General features: G+C 42.1%; 2 protein-coding genes across 21 annotated transcripts in view; one reads left to right on the plus strand and one right to left on the minus strand.

Moving 5' to 3' along the window:
- The window catches only part of LOC140213277 (zinc finger transcription factor family protein 17-like), a 90,536-nt gene that overhangs the window by 52,072 nt on the left and 16,702 nt on the right, over nt 1-21,762 (minus strand). The gene's annotated exons all lie outside the window — the stretch shown is intronic.
- The window catches only part of LOC140213278 (uncharacterized), a 55,360-nt gene continuing 33,699 nt past the window's right edge, over nt 102-21,762 (plus strand). For 4 of the 20 annotated variants that reach the window (XM_072284419.1, XM_072284417.1, XM_072284418.1 and 1 more), the window contains exons 1-4: nt 2,492-4,112; nt 14,176-14,252; nt 15,525-15,576; nt 18,176-18,237. In XM_072284419.1, coding sequence (XP_072140520.1) covers nt 3,795-4,112; nt 14,176-14,252; nt 15,525-15,576; nt 18,176-18,237 — 509 coding nt within the window. In that variant the 5' untranslated portion in view covers nt 2,492-3,794. Of the gene's footprint in view, nt 400-2,454; nt 4,113-14,175; nt 15,577-18,112; nt 18,238-21,762 lie in introns of those variants that run through there. The other 16 variants (XM_072284412.1, XM_072284414.1, XM_072284422.1 and 13 more) reach the window with 14 other exon arrangements.

Consider the following 21,762-nt stretch of genomic DNA (forward strand, 5'->3'; position numbering starts at 1 on the left):
ACTGGCGTTTCCTCTAATGACCGTCTCGTGTGCGTCTATTTGTCGTACAATAATCCGTCACGTGACCTAATCCTAGCTGCCTAGGGACAGCATTAGACGAGACGGTCATTAGAGGAAACGCCAGTTCACGGGATTGGCCAGTCGTTTCAGCGGGTGCGAGAGAGAAAATCTGGGGGCGTTTGCGCCTGAAATTTCTCCCTTTGCCTAGGTACCACGGAGGAGCAGTTTCTTTGGTCGTTCTGTCCCTAGGCGTGCCCTGGCGTGCCGGCATTTTGCCGTGTGTCGGCTGGCGATCTGTGCGTCGCGTACAAGTTTTCCTCGTGCGTCTCCTTGGGTGTTGCTGGCGCAGTGCACTGGCGCGAACGATTGTTGTCGTTTGGTCAGTGGTCTCCCGTGAAGGCGAGTATGATATGGCGTTGCCCTGTCACTACCAGTGTCACACGTATACTTCTCATCGCGATCGGCACCGATCCGGATCGAAATTCTCGACTGTGATTGGGTCTCTCGCTCATTTTGTCCTAAGAAGGCAATCACGACCGCGAAATTCGATCAGGATCGGGCGTGATCGCGATGAGCAGTGAGCCGGAACACAAGATACACACACAGCGCACACTGTCAACAATTTCATTGCGAAAGCATTGCGACCTTTGAAGATTATAGCATGGCACTAGTCACTTGATAGATATAGCATATATTACATATATAGCAAAATATATAGCATCTTCACAGTTTGCCCTGTGTGTGCGTTTTCGTTCCTTGCTTGTGCCCCTGTCACACTGGTATCTTACCGTCCTCGCGAATTTTTCCATGCGTCGAACGCTTCGAGAGGGCTCAGTTGCGCGTTATTAAATTGCCATAATTTAAATATTAAAATACTACTAACTTGTAGCGTGGGGTCTCTTTTTCACGCTTCTGTGTCTTCGTCCGCTTCCGCTGCTGCCTTAGTATGTCAAACGGCAAACTTCTGACTGCTGTTGCAGAAGTCTTGGCGTCACAAGTTGGCGGCTGGACGTAATAATATTTATTTTAAGTCCAGCACGCTTAGGCCTCCGCCACTCCAATCCTACGGGCCATCCTGCTTCCAGCTTTGATCTCCCCACTACCCCTTGGGTGTCCTGGGGATCCTGCGCCGCCTGCTTTATTATAACCTCAGGTCCTCTCCTGAGCCCTCCGGTTGCATGTGCCCTCCTGGAGCAGTGCTTGTAAAAAATCCAATCTATCGTCGCGACTTAAAAAGCGACCCGCGACAACAGTCACAAAAAGCGACAACACCAGTCAGAACCTTGCCTGTCGAACCAAGTCATTCTCACCTAATTATTTAAATGATTAAGCGACTTCTGTAGGTGTCGGTCAATGTCATATTAAGCGACTGGCGAATTTGTTCCCTTTACTGGACGGATCCTGCATCTCGGCATGCATTTTGTAGCTGTGTGTTCGTATAGATGTAGGAGCTCGGTGGGAGATCTATTAGTGCAGGCAGCATGCGCTAACACCATGTGGCAGATACTGCTTGATGATTTCTAGTATATCATACCCGCGCGCAGCTATCGTGTGCGCCACAGCCCTTATAAGTTATTTGGCTCAGCCATAAGTTCCAGCTTTGCTCCGACACCACGTGAGTGCTGGTTTCCCATGTCTGTCTGTCCACACAGTTCTTTAAGCTGACAATGACCGCTGTCATCATTGATTTTCATTTTTCGTTGCCAGGATCGTGATCCCCATCTTCACATTGCATTAGTACAAATAATAAGAAAACTTTGACCACTATTGTCACCACTTTGATTAAAGTTCAGGTCCCTGCAATAATGTGCATTTCACTCTATATCTATACATTTCTTTTCTTGGGAGTTCTTCGGAAGTATATTTTTTTTCACTAGAAGGTTGGTAACAATGAGCACCTCACCATCATGGGCTACCAGTTTGGTGCAATGTCCCACTCATTATAAAAATCTTATAGATGGATCGTCATTTGAAGAAAACCAATTCTTTAACAAATGGTCCATTCTGCATTATGGTTCTACCTACCTGTCTTCTACAAGCTATGCATTCACATATGAAAGAACTGTATATAATGATAATGATGAAGCGGTGTATCTGAAATAACCTTTGACATCATCACAGGAACTTGGAAACAGGTACCACATAGTGATAACTCTGATAATCATTAATCATGTCTTATACATGGCTGCACATGTTTTCGTTCGCTTCTGGCCTTCCTTGGGTCACATGATATTTTCTGTACCTCACAATGAGACCTTAAAGCATAGGCATCTAAGGCTTTCACCTTAAAATGGAAAGACGCAAAATTGATTGCTTCAATGTTGCTTCCCATGAAAATGAACTACGTGTACTTTGTTTAATTTATTCACTTGAGAAATGCACATATAATACCATCCATGTTAACATAGCAGCATAGACTGTGACTATGTGGGGGGCTCCGGGGCCCGAGCCCCCTCCGGAGATTTTCAGGGGGGGGGGGGCTGAGCCCCCCACCCTGAAAAAAAAATTGTAATCTTGGTCCCCCACTTGATTAATGGCTAGCGTCATTACTATTGTAGTGTTGATAGCTCAGATATGTTGAAATAATTTTTGCTCTTCAAAATGAGAAAACACATGACATTGCTGAACTGTGGCTGTTCGTCCACTCTTGATGTTAAACAATAGAGAATCTTCTTACCGCCCTCAAATAGTTTGTGCGCGGTTTACAAGCTGGAACATACATTCAACTAACTTTCTCCTCAAAACTTAATAACCGCTTCTCAGAATTACAATATTGAAAATTGTTCATGGCAGAACAGCCCCTTTTGCATCATTTTGTGGAGTCTTGATAATAGCAATCCCTTGCTATTGAAAGTTGTAACATTCTTTTCATTAACATTGAAGTTCGAATGCTTTCAAGTCCTTTTAAATAAAAAAATAGGAGGCTTGGGACATTGTGATATAGGGCCTATCCAGACATTTTTAAACTGCTAGAATAAGAAGTTAACATTCACGAATGTTTGTACTGAGAAAAAGGTACCGAGTTCGATTTATCTAAGCAGTGGTTCATACACACCTCTAACACCACCCCAGGAGGAGCCAGACACTGCCAAATTTTTTCCAATATACCCCCCCCCTCCTTACTTTCTCCCGTACGCAAGAGGTATTCGCCAAATGCCAGTTAGGTCGGAAGAGACAAAATAGAAAGGCGTCTTTTTGCGCCTCTTGTTCATCGAGCAATGTTTCAGAAAAAATGAGGACATACAAGGCACTGTTTCCAACTAAATCTTTTATCCAAGAAAACCAATATACAGTAAACTACCACTTGAACGTCACTTAAGCAAATTATTCAGCTGTACGAACTTTTTTTGTATCCCCCATCGAAACCCCATTCAACCCAATGCAAATGCCTTTCAGTTTAACAAAATTCAGTACAGTGGCATTTCAGTTCTGTGATCATATTCTGCTACATCATCATCATCATGATTTTTATTTTTACCACTGGATACAAGGTGAAAAAGGGAGAGCTGGGAAAAAAGCCGAAATCTCTTCAGCTTGACAAAGTTCCGGTCTCCCAGACAGGCACGGAAGCGGCTGGTGTAGCAATACAATTACGCATAAAGTGTGGAAATAAGAGTTTTTTAAACACAAATACATATAGAAATTTTCATGTTATTACATGGAAACTAGTTGTAATACAGTTGTGTCAAATGACTCCCAGTATACAATTATAATCTGTTATCTTGCATATTATTATTTAACACAGACTCAGTTGCATATATCATAGTGGACTTGGAAGCACCGAACGAGTACGGATGCTGATCAAATTTTTTCTGATCGCACAGATCGTGCTGTCGAGGACCGGATTCGTCGACGCAGGGTCTGAGCATGCACTGCATCAGGCCTATCTACTGCTACCTCCGGCTGTCTGCCCTGCTGGCTTCATCGGACAAAACAAGTCGCAGGAAGCTGTACCACATGCACTGCACTGGGACCACCTGACCAGCACGGTGACGTCGACGGAGACATCGTGGCACCCGGATAAAAGCAGCAGCCTTTTCGACGTTCCCTTCAGTGGACTTGGAAGCACCGAACGAGCACGGATGCTGATCAAATTTTTTCTGATCGCACAGGTTAGTGACCAGCATTTAGTCTCTTCAGTTAGATACAACGGCGTAACGTTAACGGTGCTCCCAAGTCCACAATGCTGTGTTGCTATTTTGCGGGGTTGTTTTAATGTTGTCCGCTTAATGTTACTAACATCCGGAGACGAACAAAATCCAGGCCCTTACTCTGATTCAGATGAATGTTCGCAGCAGGAACTAATGAAACACATTCTAAGAGAACAAAAGGAAACGAACAAAACACTGAAACAACTGTCTTCAAATATCAAGCATGTGGAGACAATAGTTGCAGATTTGCAAGAAAGAATGACAGTTATTGAGAATGAAAGGGGATTATGGAAAGAATGCGAAGACAGGATAGTACACTGCGAGGAATCTTGTAAATCTACCATGATGCAAGTAGAATTTCTGGCATCGAAGGTCGATGATTTAGAAAATAGAAGTAGGCGGAATAACCTAGTAATTTATGGATTAAGAGAGAGCTCTGATGAAGATGTTAAAACACTTGAAGAAGAAGTGCACGGTATACTTAAGAAGATCCTAGGAATAGAAATTAACTCAATAGAACGAGTTCACAGAATTGGTACAAAGCAAAGCCAAAGGACACGCCCCGTTATTATCAGGCTATTCAACTTCGCTGAGAAAAACAAAATATTATCAAGCTCCTTCAAGGTGAACAACAGCCGGATTTCAATATCCGAGGATTTCTCAAAGAAAGTATGCGACACACGTGCTAAATTATGGTGTTCTGCAGTAAGTGACAAGGCGAAAGGGGCAAAGGTATCTCTGTTATTTGATAAACTAAAAATAAATGGCAACACCTTTATATGGAATGAGTGTGAGGTCAGAAGAATTGAACTATCTAAACCGAAAACTTCTGCACACGCTGGCCCAGCAGCTTGCGATGGCACGTGACAACAACGTACGAAATGTATCAGAGTGTTATCACTGAATGCGCGCAGCGTAGTCAATAAGTCCAGCCTACTTGAAAGCATAGTTGCAGCCCATCAACCGCACGTTATAGTCAACTTGGAAACCTGGCTTCAGGAAAGCGTCCAGGATTCCGAAGTGTTTCCACCTTCTTATCGGCTCATACGGAAAGACAGAGAATCGCGGGGGGGAGGTGTAGCTGCCGCAATTAAATCTAACATAAAATTCACAGTTTTAAACAGCCTACCTGACCATGAAAGCGTATGGTGTAACCTTACATTTAATGGAAAAAGCATATTTCTGGGTGGCGTATACCGACCTCCGAATGCGCCCCCTGAATACCTAGACGTTATGCATGATTACATTGCACAACACACTTATTCACGTTCCAATATTATTATCACGGGTGATTTCAATTTACCAGGAATCAATTGGTCTAATCTTTCGCACAACAGCTCCGACGCAAAAAGTGCTGAATCACTATTGTTCATGTCATTTACCTTCTCTCTAGACCAGCTAGTTTCCAAACCGACTAGAATAGCTGGTCAGTCATGTTCTGTGCTTGATCTGATGTTCGTAAGCAGTCTATTTCAAAATAACACATTAAACGTTGAAAAAAGCATTTCAGACCATAAAACTATTGTATTCTCCTGTCCGATTTTAGGAAACTGTGAACGCGTTAAGCCATCGATTGCTGTTATCAGGGATTACTCAAGAGCGGATGACAATGCTATCTCAGAATATTTAAACGCCTGCTTTCTGCAGGTTTCATTACTTCATGACGTAAATGAATTATGGTTACGTTTTAAGCATATTGTACACTTTTGTGAAGAAAACTACATTCCCTCCAGAAAGAAAAGAGTGAACAGAGAACATCCTTGGGTATCGCTCGAAATAATACATTTAAAACGAAAAATTAAAAGGAAGCGCAGAAAGAAAACCACACGTGACCTTCAAGATCTCGTACGCTTATTACAAGATAAGATAAACATATGGCCAAGGAGCGTTTTTTCACTGTTACTCTGCCTTCTTACACGATGAATAAACCACAAAAATCCTGGTGCTACCTATCGAGGGAGTGGCACACCGTATCGCAGATTACTGTTTCAAACGAGACGATTGTTCAGCCTGACGTCATAGCAAGCAAATTTAATGAATTTTTTCTATCTGTATTTAACAGAACTACATTATCATTTCTAGAATCCAATGCCTGAAATAGATATCGACCAACAAGGAATTATTTGACTCTTACAAAAACTGGATGTAAAGAAACCCTGTGGCCCTGATCTTATATCAGATGCATTTTTGCAAAAACATGCAGTTTGGACGTCAAAATACTTATACGTAATCTACAGGCGATCTTTGGAAACTTCAGTTATACCTGACGACTGGCGAAGGGCCAAAGTAATACCTGTGCACAAATCTGGCTCTAAACTCAACGTAAGTAACTATAGATCTGTTTCATTAACATGTGCATCCAGTAAACTGTTCGAACATATTATTTATAAGGCCATAATATTGCACTTAGAGAATAATAACCTACTATACAGCCGGCAACATGGATTCCGTTCAGGTCTAAGTACTATTACTCAGTTAGCTGAGTTAATCCATGATGTAGCTACCACAATAAATAACAGAAGCCAAATAGATGCCATTTTCTTAGATTTTTCAAAGGCCTTTGATGTTGTTCCTCATCCAGATCTTATTACTAAACTAATTGCCATTGGTGTACACGAGAAAACAGTATCATGGATCAAGAACTATCTCGAAAACAGAAAGCAATGCGTAGCTGTGAATGATATTACGTCTGATTACGTCAACGTTTTTTCTGGTGTTCCACAAGGCTCGGTTCTTGCGCCCCTCCTATTTCTGATCTACATCAATGATATTCGTTCATGCGTTCAGCCGCCTATTCGTTGATGACTGCGTAGTGTACGCAACAGTGAATACCAGAGAGGATCAGGTAAAACTAGATGATTCGTTAGCTGCTGTACAAAATTGGTGCAACATTTGGGGGATGAAACTGAATGCATCAAAAACTACCAGTATCTCCTTCACTCACAAGAAAAATGTGCTTCAGTTTACATACACAATAAACAATATATCACTAAGAAAATACGAGGAGGTCACATATCTCGAGGTCACTCTTACAACGAAATTAAATTGGGAAACTCATATAAATAACATATATGACAAGGCCCTAGGTAAACTACATTTCTTGGGAAGAAAACTTAGAAACACACCTCCTAGTGTTAAATTAAATGCATGCAAAACCCTCATTAGACCCTCTTTAGAGTATGCTGACATTATTTGGGCCCCGCACCAGAAGTATTTAACCGAGAAACTAGAACGCATACAGAACTTAGCATTGAGATTTATATATTCACAATATTCACGTCAAACGAGCATTACGAACCTGCGCGTCAAGGCTAACATTCAATCACTGGCTCAACATAGAATGATTTCCAGATTAAAATTTCTATACTTACTTTATCGCGGCTCCTATCGAATACCACAAGCAACATAAATTCAAGCGCCATTCAGACTTTCTGCCCGAACCAACCATAATAAATCAATACGACACCATCCCAGCCATAATAACACTCACAAGTACTCTTTATTCCCACACGCTATTTCCCATTGGAACATACTACCCTCTAGAGCCGTAAATTGCCCATCTGCCAACGCAATTATTGACAGTATTGAGAATCTGGAATTCGAATGGTGATATTACCTGTATTTCATATGCAGCCTCTGTAGATGCATTCTTATGGTAAACGCTGTTTCTCCTGCTTCCCGGACGGCTCATTTAAACAGTGTATATATTTATTGAGTGTGTTCTTTTTTGTGTGTGCTAATGCTCTTTGTTTTGGATACACTAGTTTCACTTTATTCTTTTTTTGTACTGTATTCCATGTTGTAACCACTCATGCATGGGCCTGACGATGGCCTGCATGATATAAATAAATAAGAATGCAAAAGCAATATATGTATACATATATATACATACACACACATACATATATACATATAACAAATTTCACAGAAGTTTACAATAAACACAAGTTAAGTTACCATCAGGAAACATTCTTTTTTTCAGAAATTATTTTACATACTTGCAAATATGTATGTGCATCTATGTTAAAAAACATAAAAAAAGAAAATCTGCATATAGGCTGCTGCTTTCGCGACAGACATCACGGCAACGTAGCCCAGGGCGTCATCACATCCTTGAATTTTAACAAACGCGAAGACGCCCTTTGCAGCATCCAGTTTACAACACAAAACCCTGCCACGTGGTTCGGGCACAATCACTGCAGCGGAAACCCGGATTCTAGGAATAGTACTTACAAGTGTGAATGTATAAACAAAATGAGAATATATGATAAGTTCTGCGGAACTGTTGGAGCAGTTAACAATACACATCTATAAGAACAAATCCAATATTTTAGTTTTGTTTAGAGATAACACATCAACATGTTGTTGGTTAAAATAGTTAAGTAGGGACGGTAGTGTATGTTTAAGGCATTGGCAGCCATAATTAGTACGTGAGAAAGGGATCTGCCATGGTGCCTGGTGACGATATGAATATGCACTTCTATTTTGTTGTAGAGTTGCCGGGGCTGGGAATGAATAGAGTTTTCCCAGTATAGCATTTCTATAGCTTAGTAATGTTTTGAATTTATATATGTCACGGGCTCTGATTATTCTGTTTTGTTGGAAAAGCTCTTGCGTATGCTCGAAAAAAGAAACGTTCGCTATCGCCCGAATTGCTTTCTTTTGAAGTATTTCCAGCATTTGAATATTTTGCGCTGTAGTGTTACCCCATATAAGTGAACAGTAACTGAGGTGTGAATGGAGAAGAGCATGATAAATGAGACACTTAACTTGAAAATGTAATGCACTTAAATTGCAATTTAACACACCAACAACTTTTCGTACCTTTGAGCAAACATGACTAACGTGTTCATTCCAGGACATATGCTCTGCGAGTATTATGCCTAGGGTTTTTATGGATGACGTAAGGTTAATTTTATACAGACCCCACACAATATTATCTGGCAATGTAGTAGAACTTCCCAGAGCATGAAAAATAACGCACTTTGTTTTGGTTTCATTGAGGATGAGGCCGTTTGCCTTAGACCATGCTCGAAGTCCATAACAAACGGAGCTTGCTATAGGCGTTATTTCTTTTAAATCTCTACCTGTAAAGAAAACAGAGCAATCATCTGCATACGTGACAAATTTACACATATCGCTCACTTGTACAATATCATTAATGTAATACAGGAAAAGTATCCGGCCAAGAATGCTACCTTGGGGCACACTCGCTGTCAAAGATTTTATCTGCGATCTGTTCTCATTAATTTCAGCAAACTGATGTCGGCTTTCTAAATAAGATCAGATAAGTTCAAGTGTTATTCCTCGGAAGCCATATTTTTCCAGCTTTATCAGCAGCAATTTCTGGTTGACCCTATCAAAGGCGTTGCTGAAGTCTAAGTATAACCCTAAAGTCAGAAATTTTTTGTCAGTGTTCTCTAGAATAAGCTCCTTCTGTATACTTAAAGCAGTTTCCATAGACCGCTTTTTCTTAAACCCGTGTTGACAGTCGGTTAGCAGGCTATGTTTTTGCGAAAATTTATTAATACAAAAGTTAACAATTTTTTTTAGTCCCTTTGATAGCACAGGAAGTATAGATACTGGCTAATAATTGCCCATATTATTTTTGTCACCTCCTTTGTGAACTATTACTCTCGCTACCTGCATATTATGCGGGAAAACTCCGGTTGACAAGAAAATATTAAAAATGTGCATTACTGCAGGTGCAAGTAAGTCTATGACGCACTTAATTGGCCTAATTTCTAAATCATCTACTATGGCTATTTTTCAAGGATGAAAATGTTGTAATCACCTCAGGGATGCTAGTAATCTTTAGGAATAAAGATTCTCTTAAGGAAGCGGCATGCATTGTATCTTGAATGTCGTGATCTATGCATCCTACTTTAAAAAAAAAATTTTTAAAACTGTCTGCAAGTTCTGTACCACCTACAAAAGTGCAATCAATGTTCAACGTATCTGCTTGTGTATCGACTGACTTCCGATTTAGTGCTTCGTTTATTTTTTTCCATACTTTGTCACTTCTGCTATTACCTCCATGGAGTTGTTAGTTGAGTTTTCTTCTATATTAGTTGCAGGTGTGCCTAATACAGTGTTTTCACTTTAACCTCCTTATTTGCCTTTCTTCACTCTCATTTCCACTTGAGAATTTTGAACTTTGAGTGCCTATAACCTATATTAGGAAGTAGCCGCTAGCAACACTTGGGAAGCAGTGTTTTTTTATTTTAAGCATGAATGACATTGTCATTCACTGAACTTTGTGTGTAGTGCACAAAGCATCACATGGCAATAATTTCTTTGTTGAAAGAACTATAAAAGACACCGGTAAAAAATTACTGCATAATTAATTTGGGATAAGTAAGCTGAAAACCCTGTATTGTTTTTAGAATGCTTTTCTTCCCAATTGGATGTTTTACTGGAAAACATTTTGCAGCAGAAATTATGTTCCTGTGTCATCCTTCCAAAAGGCATAGTAAAACTTGAGCCCACTTAGTGTCTGCAAAACTGAATGAATTGGTTTTATGTGTAAGATTAAATTGCCCAAATTATACAGAATTTTTTAATGTTAATTATTAAGCTCAAGGATGTAATTAATGCTTTGAAACATTTGTTCTATGCTTCCATATATGTAAATGTAAGCTTTCACACAGTGAACACACTAAATTAGAAATATGCCTGCTATCCATGCTTTTTGCGCGTTAAAGGAACTTGCATGCTTTTGCATGCTTAGGAAATTGCCTTTTATTCTGTTTATACAGCATAATTTTCTCACCTATACTAGTAGCTACAGTGTACTGAGGTTGAGTGCCAAGGCAAGGAACCCGTAAGTTTTACGGGAATAACTACCCAAAATTACTGTGGATGGATCTGGCAGTGGGAGCAGTTCAGGAAGTGCACTGAAACTTCGAAATTAATGTTCAGTGTGACCTGCAGCATCCTGGAGTGAGGGTCTGCACTGGAAGGAATTTATGAAATATGTTAGCAACTAGTCAAACATTGTTTTAACCCCAATGAGTGCTTCTAATGGTGCATAATGGGAAAGGACAACCAGTGACATCGATGCGAGCCTTCAGACTCTAAAGTTTGCTCTATGCATTCCTCTGTGTCATTTCATCAATGGCAACAGAGCAGGCGCGTATGCAGTAATTTTTTTTGGGGGGGGGGGGGAACCATAGGTCTCCTTCCTATGCAAATTAGGGGAACGGTACCTTTATTATACAAATATGAATAATGCCGACCATTCACCACAAAGACACATAAACCCGAAAAGAGAAATGAAATAAGGTGCGTCTCACAGGTAGGCCTGTGAGATGCACCTCTCCTTTACATGGCAAACAAGGAACCCCATCAAATGGACTCACACTGGAAAGAACCGCAGGAAGAACACTGCCAAGAACAAGTAAACAAGTGAAAATGTAAATTAAAGATTTCTATAGTAGAATACATAGCAACCATGGCACATGAACCGCGCGGGGTTGTGTTACTTAGCCAGCCAATCACAAAAGCAAACAAAATTATCGTCATGTGGCCTTTTCAACAATGCGTCGTACTTGATAGATCCGGAGAGTCTGCTGTTCTTGAAGAGCCTTTTATCGGCAGAAGCAATAAGGTGTGCAACAGACATGGACAAAGTGTATGGAGTCTGAGCATTTCACTCTTCAAAAGTCTGCGGTACAGTTCATTTCACTGCTGAACCAGTTTTACTCATGAAACTTCACTGCCAACTGCACTGAAACTTGAAAACAAATAGTTGCAGCAAAGCAAGCATTTTATAATTTTCAGTTGCATAAAGAATTCGACTTTCGCCATTATTTTATTTATTTATTTTATTTACAATACTGCTACTCTCATTTGAGAGCGTGGCAGTTGGGCGATACAGTAGACATGTATATGAATACGCATTTAGGCAGAACAGTTAATTGAAAAAAGGAAGAAAAAAGAAAACAATTGCCCGAGGATGGTAATATAAGAAAGAAGCTGAGTTTAGAAACAAAAATGCAAGTTTTCACATGACAGTTAATTAACATGATTCTGGCAGTTAGGAACACGTAATTAACTAGTTTATACATAAAATAGGAGCGAACTGAAAGATAACACTTAACGCGTGAAGAAATTTTAAAGTTGTGTGAAGGGATACGCTTTAAAGCATACACTTTGAGAGCGAGAAGACACGAATGGAAAAAGAAAGAACAATCTAGGCAAGCAATCAGCAGGAAATGGCAGTTATAACAATTATCTTAGGACTAGCAGTAGTACAGTAATGAAAATTTATTTTGGGAACACAGTGTACCATATGTCCACATAACGACAATCAAACAAAAATGGAAAAAGAAAAGTGGGAAGTCGAAAGCAACACAATGCGAAATTTCTGACGATGACACGTGCGATGATAAATTGTTTTATTTACGCACTGCAGCTTCCACTTGTGAAGTAAATTCGGACAACGATTCGATGGCGGTTATAGCAGGATCAAGTTGGTTCCATTCAGCAATTGTAAGGGGGAAGAATGAATACTTTAACGTGTCATTGTTGCATGTGTATTCTGTTAAAGTGTGCGCATGTTTGTTACGTGTTTTTCGAGCCTCAGAAAATGAAATGTACCTGGACACATCTATCTTATAGTTATTTTTTAGAAGCTGAAACAAGAACTTCAGGCGAGCGTGTTTTGCCCTGGTAGATAGCATTTGCAATCCAGACTGCGTTAGAAGATTAGTCGGTGAGTCAGTGCGTATATATTTGTTGTGAATGAACCTTATAGCCTTTCTTTGTACTGCCTCTAATTTTGTTATGTTAGTTGTTGTATGAGGAAACCAGACTGTATTTGCATATTCGAGAACTGGCCTAACGAACATTGTGTAGGCCGGTAGCTTCGTTGATCTTGTAGAGAGCTCAAGGCTTCTTTTGAGGAAGAATAGTTTGCGTAATGCACCTGCCGTGATATTCGAAATGTGTTTATCCCACCTGAGGTCTGAGGTTAATGTAACTCCCAGGTATTTTTGTTGTTCAACTTTAGTGAGTGGTATGCCGTTAATCTCATATGTAAAGTTAGATGGTCTTGTTTTCCTTGTTACGGTCATGACCACAGACTTTTTTACGTTAACTGACATTTGCCAATTAGAGCACCAAATAGCTAGAGTGTTGAGGGATGTATTAAGTGCGATGTTATCGTTATAATTAGTGATTTCACTATAGATAACGCAGTCGTCGGCGAACAGTTTTATATTACAACCAATGTTAGCTGTGATGTCATTAATATAGATTATTAAGAAGAGTAATGGCCCAAGAACTGAGCCTCGGGGAACTCCGGAAGTAACGGTGACAGTGTTAGGTGGCATTTTTTCGTAGGTTACAAATTGTGAACGATTGGCTAGAAATTCTTTTATCCAGGCTGAAAGGAGCCCTTTCCCAACAACACTTTCAACTTTAGCGATTAATTTGTTATGGCATACACAATCAAATGCCTTAGATAGATCAAGTAAAATCATGTCAGTCTGGCCGCGGTGATTGATAGTATATGCAAGATCGTGGACTAGTTCTGTTAGTTGGGTTATTGTTGATAAACCACTGCGAAAACCATGTTGGTAGGGAGACAAGAAGCCAATGCTCTCTAGAAAAACCATTATGTGCTTTAAGATTGTGTGCTCTAGAAGCTTACAGGATGTGCTAGTTAATGAAATGGGTCTAAAATTTGAAATTTCTGCTGTGTCGCCTGATTTATGGATAGGTATTATCTTTGCAATTTTCCAGTCGTTCGGTAGCTGTGAAGTCGTGAGTGATTTACGAAAAATTATGCCGAGGTATCTACTGCACCATTCCGCATACCTTTTCAGAAAGTCGTTAGGTATGTTGCCAGGACCGCTGCCTTTTTTAGAGTCAAGATTAAGCAGAAGATTAAGTATGCCAGCGTCCGTAATGTGTAATTCGCCAATGCTTACGCCCTGTCTCGTTAGAATGGGGGGAATAATGTTATTGTCTGTAGTAAATACTGATTGAAAAAAAATGTTATATACGTTGGCTTTCGCAGTTTCTTCCTCTGGGCTTAAGTGGGACGCTTCTCCATCATTGGTGCGAAAGTGCCTCCAGAACCTTCCGGGATTATTAGTAAGAAAGCTCGGTAACTTTACATTAAAATAATATTCTTTTGCTCGTTTGGCTGCAAGCTTGAATTCCGCGATGGCATTAGGAAGTTTCGTCACCCTGGATTCGTCTCCTCCTTTAATTTTTATTGTTCTACGCAGTCTTTTCAGACGGCGCTTTGCCTGAATTACTTCTTGGGTTATCCAGGGATTATTTTTTGGCGGCCGCTTGGTTTTAGTGGGCAAGTAGTTTGCGACGCAGTAGAGGACGATAGATTTGTACTTATACTCGCCTATTATACTTTAATAGGCGAGGGAAAATGTATAAAATTATGCGCTAATAATATTATTTTTGTGGTTACCACCTTATTTGCCTAACAGGAAAAGTTTGAAGTATGAATTATTTGCAGCCTCGCAGAGGAACAGTGGCTGGCGGCTATGAGGCCGTGGGCGGGGCTTCGCTGCATACTTAAGTTGCATCCGACTATAGTTAGTTTCGTTTTTTAATTACCTCTAGAAGAATTATAGAGAAATATATATTTGCGGAACAATCACATTTCTTTTGGATCCCTCGTTTACTGCTCTACCAAGTGCCAAAACTGACTCTTATTGTTATTTGGGAGGTTGTGTAACGATGCGTGGCCACCAGTCCCGTGCAACCGCATAGAGCGCAGGACGCTGCTGCTCTAGACATGCTGCACCCACCGTGAAGGTTAGAAAAAAGCCCACATAAGCACAACAGAGAAGTGGCAACATTAGGCGGTTTGACCGATAACTGTACAAGCGTCATTCAAGACACACGGAATTGCTCCCCACTTCTGGCGGCGTTTACTGTAACGAACGGCACACGCGTTATCAGCATGATAGCATTGCCTGTTACTTTCCTGTCGGGAATGATAACGCGCATACCGTTCGTTACAGGAAAGTACCGGGCTCGCCGCGTTAAAGAAAGGAAATGCGGACAAGCAGATGACGATTATCGTTGTGTGGCAAAAGGGTGTAATTATGCTTAAGAGTGTATGCTAGCCACCATACCCTTAGTATAAACATATCTTCTCTGTAAAAAAAAAAAAAAAAGTTTAACACAGTGATTTTCGTCTGGTGACAAAAAAAAAAAAAAGTCGCTTCCAAAGATTGTGCGCATCTATAGCCAAGCCGATCCATGCCTAAAGCTTCCCAAAATGGCCGACTGCATCGTCGAAATCGTTAATACACTCTAATCGTTCGCTTGATTTTTCGCTGCATTGGAAATGCAAGCGGTTAATTTCGCCAAATGAAATGTCTCGACGCTTTTCAGCGCCCGTCTCGTGCTTCTGAAAAGAGCTTGCGGTATTGGCGTGAACAGACAGGCAAGTGGACGTATTTATTCTACAGTGTTTGGTAACACTGAACTTAGTGTCACACATTACTTCCCCCCTCTTTTTTGGCTTCTGGATTGGATTGGCGCGGCTCGCTACGTGCTTGCGCGCGCTTTTCCGAGCGCAGATTGGTGTGCGCCTGGTTTCTGCACTAGGCTGTTATGCGATCGCTTTTTCGAGCGCAGATTGATGTGAGCCTGGTTTCTGCACTGGGCATTTGTACGATCGCTTGTCGCTGCTTTCCTTTGTGTGACACTAAGTTCAGTGTTACCCCTGCAAGGACCTGGGGTTCAACCCGGACCAAAAAACCTGCGAACGCGATGTCGTCACATTGTATAGGAAGACTCAGAATGGACGCCGGGCTGCCTTCCGGTGCAAGAGGTGCCGAAAGCAGCTGTCGCAGTTACACGGTACTGCTGCACTGCACGGGCAGAGAGGTGAGGGAAGTTACTTCGCCAACACGGACCGCCTGCGTGAGCAAAAACATAGGCACGTGGCTCTTGAAGGAGATGACCGGCGACTTGCTTAATCTGTCGGACCATGTCATCGCCGACTGGAGGAACTACGCTCGTGAGGTCGTGCGGGACGAGCTGGTGGCGCGACCCCCACTCGGTGGCCCCGGGAGGATTGTGCAAATTGATGAATGCCTCCGCGGCAAGCGAAAATACAATCGAGGCCGCCTGATGACGGGCGACAACGTTCCGCCGAGCCGCCAAACTTACGGCGGCATTGCAGATCGTGGACCATGGGTATTCGGCATGATCTGCGTGACCACCGGGGAGCTCCGACTATTCAAGGTCGACCGACGAGACGCGGCGACGCTAGGCCCCATTATTGCAGCCAACGTTGAACCGGGGACCACCATCCACAGTGATGTATGGGCCGCATACAACTGCATCCCGAACTTAGTGGGGGCTAACGGAGCAAGACTGAATTTGCAACGGGAGACTGTTAACCACAGCATGAACTTTGTATACCCGATCACGGGCGCTCACACCCAAAAAATCGAAAGTTACTGGCAGAAGGTGAAGCGCCACCTCGTCTCCGCCGGCTACAGGGTAACTGCACAGCTTCTCGAGTCGCACCTCATGGCTGTGGTGGGCGTCGATTATGGGCACATGCGCTGCAAGGACTCGTTTCTGCGTTTATTAGAAGCGATCGCACGGCGCTATCCAGTGTGACAAAGTAATGGAAAATAAAGCGCACTTTTCTGACCCTTTGCTTTTGTATGAATGTTTCCCGGCATTGCTGCGCGCTTCCATACACGGTACCCCGCGGCGCAGCACTTCCGCAATAAGCGACGCTCACTTCGCCTTTTGAAAGCCCAGTGCGAAAAAGCAGGCGCACACGAGTCTGTGCGCCTGCACCAAGCCGCGCCGAATCAATCCAGAGGAAAGGAAAGCAGCGACAAGCGATCGTACAAAAGCCTAGTGCAAAAACCAGGCTCACATCAATCTGCGCTCGAAAAAGCGATCGCATAACAGCCTAGTGCAGAAACCAGGCGCACACCAATCTGCGCTCGGAAAAGCGCGCGCAAGCACGTAGCGAGCCGCGCCAATCCAATCCAGAAGCCAAAAAAGAGGGGGGAAGTAATGTGTGACACTAAGTTCAGTGTTACCCAGTTTTTGAACAGTTACTTATCGATACATCTTGAAGTTAGCCTACAAGTTGTCGTTAAAAGTTCCGTCTTTCAGTAGACCTTGTGCAGCGTACTCTCAGCTCAATACGAAATTCTTGACTGCGTTCTCGAGTTTTGTTTAACGGTAATGAGAAGGAGTTAGATAATGCACAGAGGCAAGGTTTTGTCTGGTCTTGCAGGAGTCCAAGGTGCTTTTTCCGCCGCGTACACTGTCGCAATCGTTACACGTCTGAGGAACCAGACTGGCGGCGCATAGGTAAAGCCGGCTGCCAGTGCAAGCCGTAGTCCCCTACATTGTCGCTATAAAGAGGAAATTTGTACGTGTACTAAGTGTACGCAACGTTTCTTTGTTTAGTATAATTTGGCGGTGCCTCCAGCAGACAAAATGTGGATCCCATACTGCTCCGTCGGTTTGGGCTCGGCAATGCCTCCGCGTGGCGGGCGCGTTTAAGAGAAAGCTTTAGCTCGGGTGTTCCAATCTAAATACATGTAAACGCACTATTCGTTTTTCTCGGCAACCACTGCACCAAATTTGACGAGGTTTGTTACATTTAAAACAAAAGCTTAGAATCTAGAATTTCTGCTGGGTACACAAAAGATTTAAGCGACACAATTGAAGCAAAGCGGGGCATGGTGCTTTCAGTGCCGAATTTTTTATAGAACATGTAGTTTTCCATTATAAAGGGGACTGTAATGCGACGTCTTTAAGTAGGGGGTTGTCTTATATTCAGAGTCGACTTATGTTTCAATATGAACGGGAATGAAGTGTTACGCAATTCTATTAACGAAATTTACCTCTGCTGTTTAGTTTCCATATTGTGCGTAGCAGCAACAGTGCGTACACTTACAGCTGCTCAGTTTATCTTCAATGCTGCTCTCATTTTGTAGCGTTCATCACTTGTGCATGTGCAACACATTGGCGGAGGCAATACGAACTGCATTTCTCACTAGCTGGACAAGTCAGAATGGCAATGCACCTTGGAGAACAAGACTCGAATTGTGAAAGTCTGGTGGTAAGTCTGAATTAATATATTTTCATTTATATTTGGTGTTAACTTTCCAGCGCACTTTCCATCCTATTGAAGAAACATTTAGCCCCGTTTGGCCTGTTTTTTGAGGGCCTTACATCAGGCCCCCTAGCAAGTTTTAGCTTACACTGCAATTTAAAGCTTCTTGAGACCCGAATACAGCCATGGGACATAATTACTTTTCAGGTTGGTTATTATTGCCTCCAGGCATGTTACGAACATGAAAGATGTTTTTTTAATAACATAGTTTTAAATAACTGGCATCTTCTTTAAATGTCACAGTCATATGTAGACAGGCTAAGAGCTGCATCTCCAACAAGTGAACATCTCATGTTCGCTATGGTAAAAACTGTATTTCATTGCCTGAACAGAGGTGAAGATGGAGTTATGTGTAGTAGACTGTTACTTGGCTGCTGCATCCTGGATTTTCATGCATTAATGAGGAATTCAAAACAGACTTCAAGGTTGCTTCCTGCTGTTTGTGACAATGCAGAGGTCTAGATCAATTTAGTGTGAAATTTCTTGAAAGTAGATGAGAAGAATATGAGTGAACCACTTTCGACAGTTCCACATGCATTGGACTTCATATCCATGATGAATGTTTGGAGTAATGACTTCAGACTTCTCGCATTGCTTTACCGAAATAATCTTTTAAACTGGTTCATTATTAGAGGAGACAGAAGAAATTGAATGCCCTCTTACCAGACCACCATGAGGTGAGCATGACTGCCAACAGAGACACACTCTCCCTCTGCCTTGAGTAGCATCCGCAAGCGACATTCCTTCCTCGCCTTGTCACATACTTGAGCCGAAGAACTACATCGGGTTCACGTGACTAGCACCACCCGCTTTTTTTTTTTTCTTATTCATTTTTGTTGCGTGGCACATTTTCCACCGTGGCATTGTGCATTCTGAATTGGGCGATTTACCGAAGTAATGCGTCATGGCGAGCGACACGACTGTGTTTTGCGTCGCACTGTTTGTTTGTGTTGCCTCGACTCTGGCTGGGTGTGGCGCTTTCTCGAGAGGGAGGAAAGTGGCGTTTCATTTGAAATTTCAGCTGTCTGTATGACATGCACAGATTTGTCATGAATATCTGCGTCATGTGCTGTAAGGCTGTAAGCTTAAGAACAGCATTAAATACATTCTCTTAGTGGTGAATGCAACGCATATTTATCTTTTGCACACAAAGAAAATGTGAACAGTGTACAGTGCTCCCACTTCTGCGTCAGTCTGATAAAAAGGCCAACAAAGAGTGATACTGCACTAAACCAAGTATCTTGAAATTTGGAGACATACTAGGGATGCTTCTGCAGCAGACATGATTGACCAGAGAGGTTAACAATGTACAGCTGCTTGCGGTGACCAAATGCACAGCACCATCAGTTTTGTGCCATGCTATAATTCTATCAAAACCGCCTAAAATTCTTGCAGCTTTTTAAGAAAGGATTAGTGGCACATAACAGTGTGCCTTTTTTTCCTGTTTTTTGAATGTATATTTTGCTCCCACATAGCTGATGTGACTCAAAGGTTTATAGTCCTGAAAGCTTGTTTGCTTTGTTATGAATGTTACCAAAAACTTACGTGTGCAAGCTTACCTCTGTCCACACTGAACGCAGACACAGTGAGTTTATTTAGTATGCAAAGCTAAAATAATGTAGTGGCTGCACTATTGTTATGAATCTGTCGTAGTGATAGATGTTGCTGATTTTATGTAGTGCTTGTTTTCATCACTCAGGATATCACCCAAAATGCTAAGAGGCAAAAAAAAATGTATATAATGTTCACAAGATATGGTTATGTGACGAGTGAGGGAACGAGCTCGCCTGCGGATGTTGCAACCACAAGAGGTTCAAGTAGATTTTATCGCATTAAAGTGTAACAAGTGACTAGAAAAAAAAAAGCCTGGGCATGTCATCAAAAGATACCACTGGGAACAAAAGTCTATGGATCTACACGCACCATGAAATACCCAATTTTTTTTCTTACTTGCCATGTTGGCATACACTGGTCCACAGTAAAGTTGCAGAATGGGGCGGGCCCTCCATTTCATTCCTGCTTGAGAAAGTTGAGATCTCTTAATTCCACTCTTTTTAACTCCCCAGAATGCCAAGAGTTGTACCATTCCTCCAACTTTAAATGAAATTCTTACTATACTGGCTCTTTCAGTATCTACCTATAGGTCACTATCTCTGCCGTGGTACTTGCCAACAAAATGGTATTCTACTTATTGTGAAATTCTGAAGTACTGGAGACTGTTCCAATGACGAGCTTTAATTGCACCTAAACACTAAGCTTTAGTTGCCAAGAATGATTCTATTTAGCAAGAGCATGCTTGGACTATGACACAAGGATGGAGGCCAAAAAGTTACTGCCCTTCCACTGCTGCGAAGTGGGGTGCAAGCGAAACTTGGGATCTGCGGCTCTTTGTAACGCCTCACGGCGAGGGCGGCACGTCAACGTCGACCCCTTTCTCAAGTTCCCGGTGGCATCAATCAAACACTGCCTGTTCTTTGGCCAAAGGCACAACACGTGGCCTGCTCCCACTGCCATTCCTTCAACACAGCCTGCTCTTCGGCAGAACAGACCAAACGCAGCCTCCCCACCTGACTGCTGGGCCTGAACTGGTGTGGGAAACTGCGGGTGTCATGCGAGCGAACACACCCTTTCCCTCCTCTGGAGGAAGGGGACGCCCGTGATTGGCTCATGCCTTGCGCTGCTTCTACTTACCCACCTTAAAGGCAGCGTTTGATGAACTGACAGTGGCTGAATCGGTTAGCATGGTGGTCTCGCAACCCAGAGGTCGGTGGTTCGAATCCGCAGCCTGATAAGCAATTTCTATTTTTGCGCAGCTTGGGTTTTTTCACGCGGTAACACCGACACCAGTGAGGCAATACAAGCTTCTGTTAAAAAGGTCACAAATGGTTGCATCTTATGCCAGTTCCTGTGGACATTCAGTGTTATTTTTCACTGTCAGAAGTATCCTTGAAGAAAAAAGGGGAGGGGGCCAACAAAGTATCAACACTAAAGAAGCAACGTCGACGTACATGGTAGTTGAAATAAATCGATGATTAAATGTTGATTATGCTGTCATGTACGACGCACAAATTGTGAGATGGATCTGGCGAGCTTCAAGCTCACCTGTCAGCACTCTCATTGGCCTGTTGAGCATGTGTAGCGTTGGTAAAATTAGCATTTCCTCTCTTCAGCGTTGACTGCTGCATTGTGGCTTGGTGGAGCACTGCCATTACGAATCCCCTCACAAACTATGACCTACCAAGCTGCACTAAGACCAGTGCACCAGTTTCACGTCTGTGCGCACTCAAGGATGACAGCACGCATTGCATGCGAACTCAGATGTGCATACATACAAATTCTTGATTACGTCTCTCATTGTACTGTTACACTAGGGTACGTTTTAATACTGCTAAAATTACTGCTTAATTTGCACATCACATAGCATTAATTATAAAAAATTCAGCATGTGCATATTATAGCCGGCTATAAAGA

Source organism: Dermacentor andersoni, chromosome 9 (assembly GCF_023375885.2).
Source record: "Dermacentor andersoni chromosome 9, qqDerAnde1_hic_scaffold, whole genome shotgun sequence".
NCBI lineage: Eukaryota > Metazoa > Arthropoda > Arachnida > Ixodida > Ixodidae > Dermacentor > Dermacentor andersoni.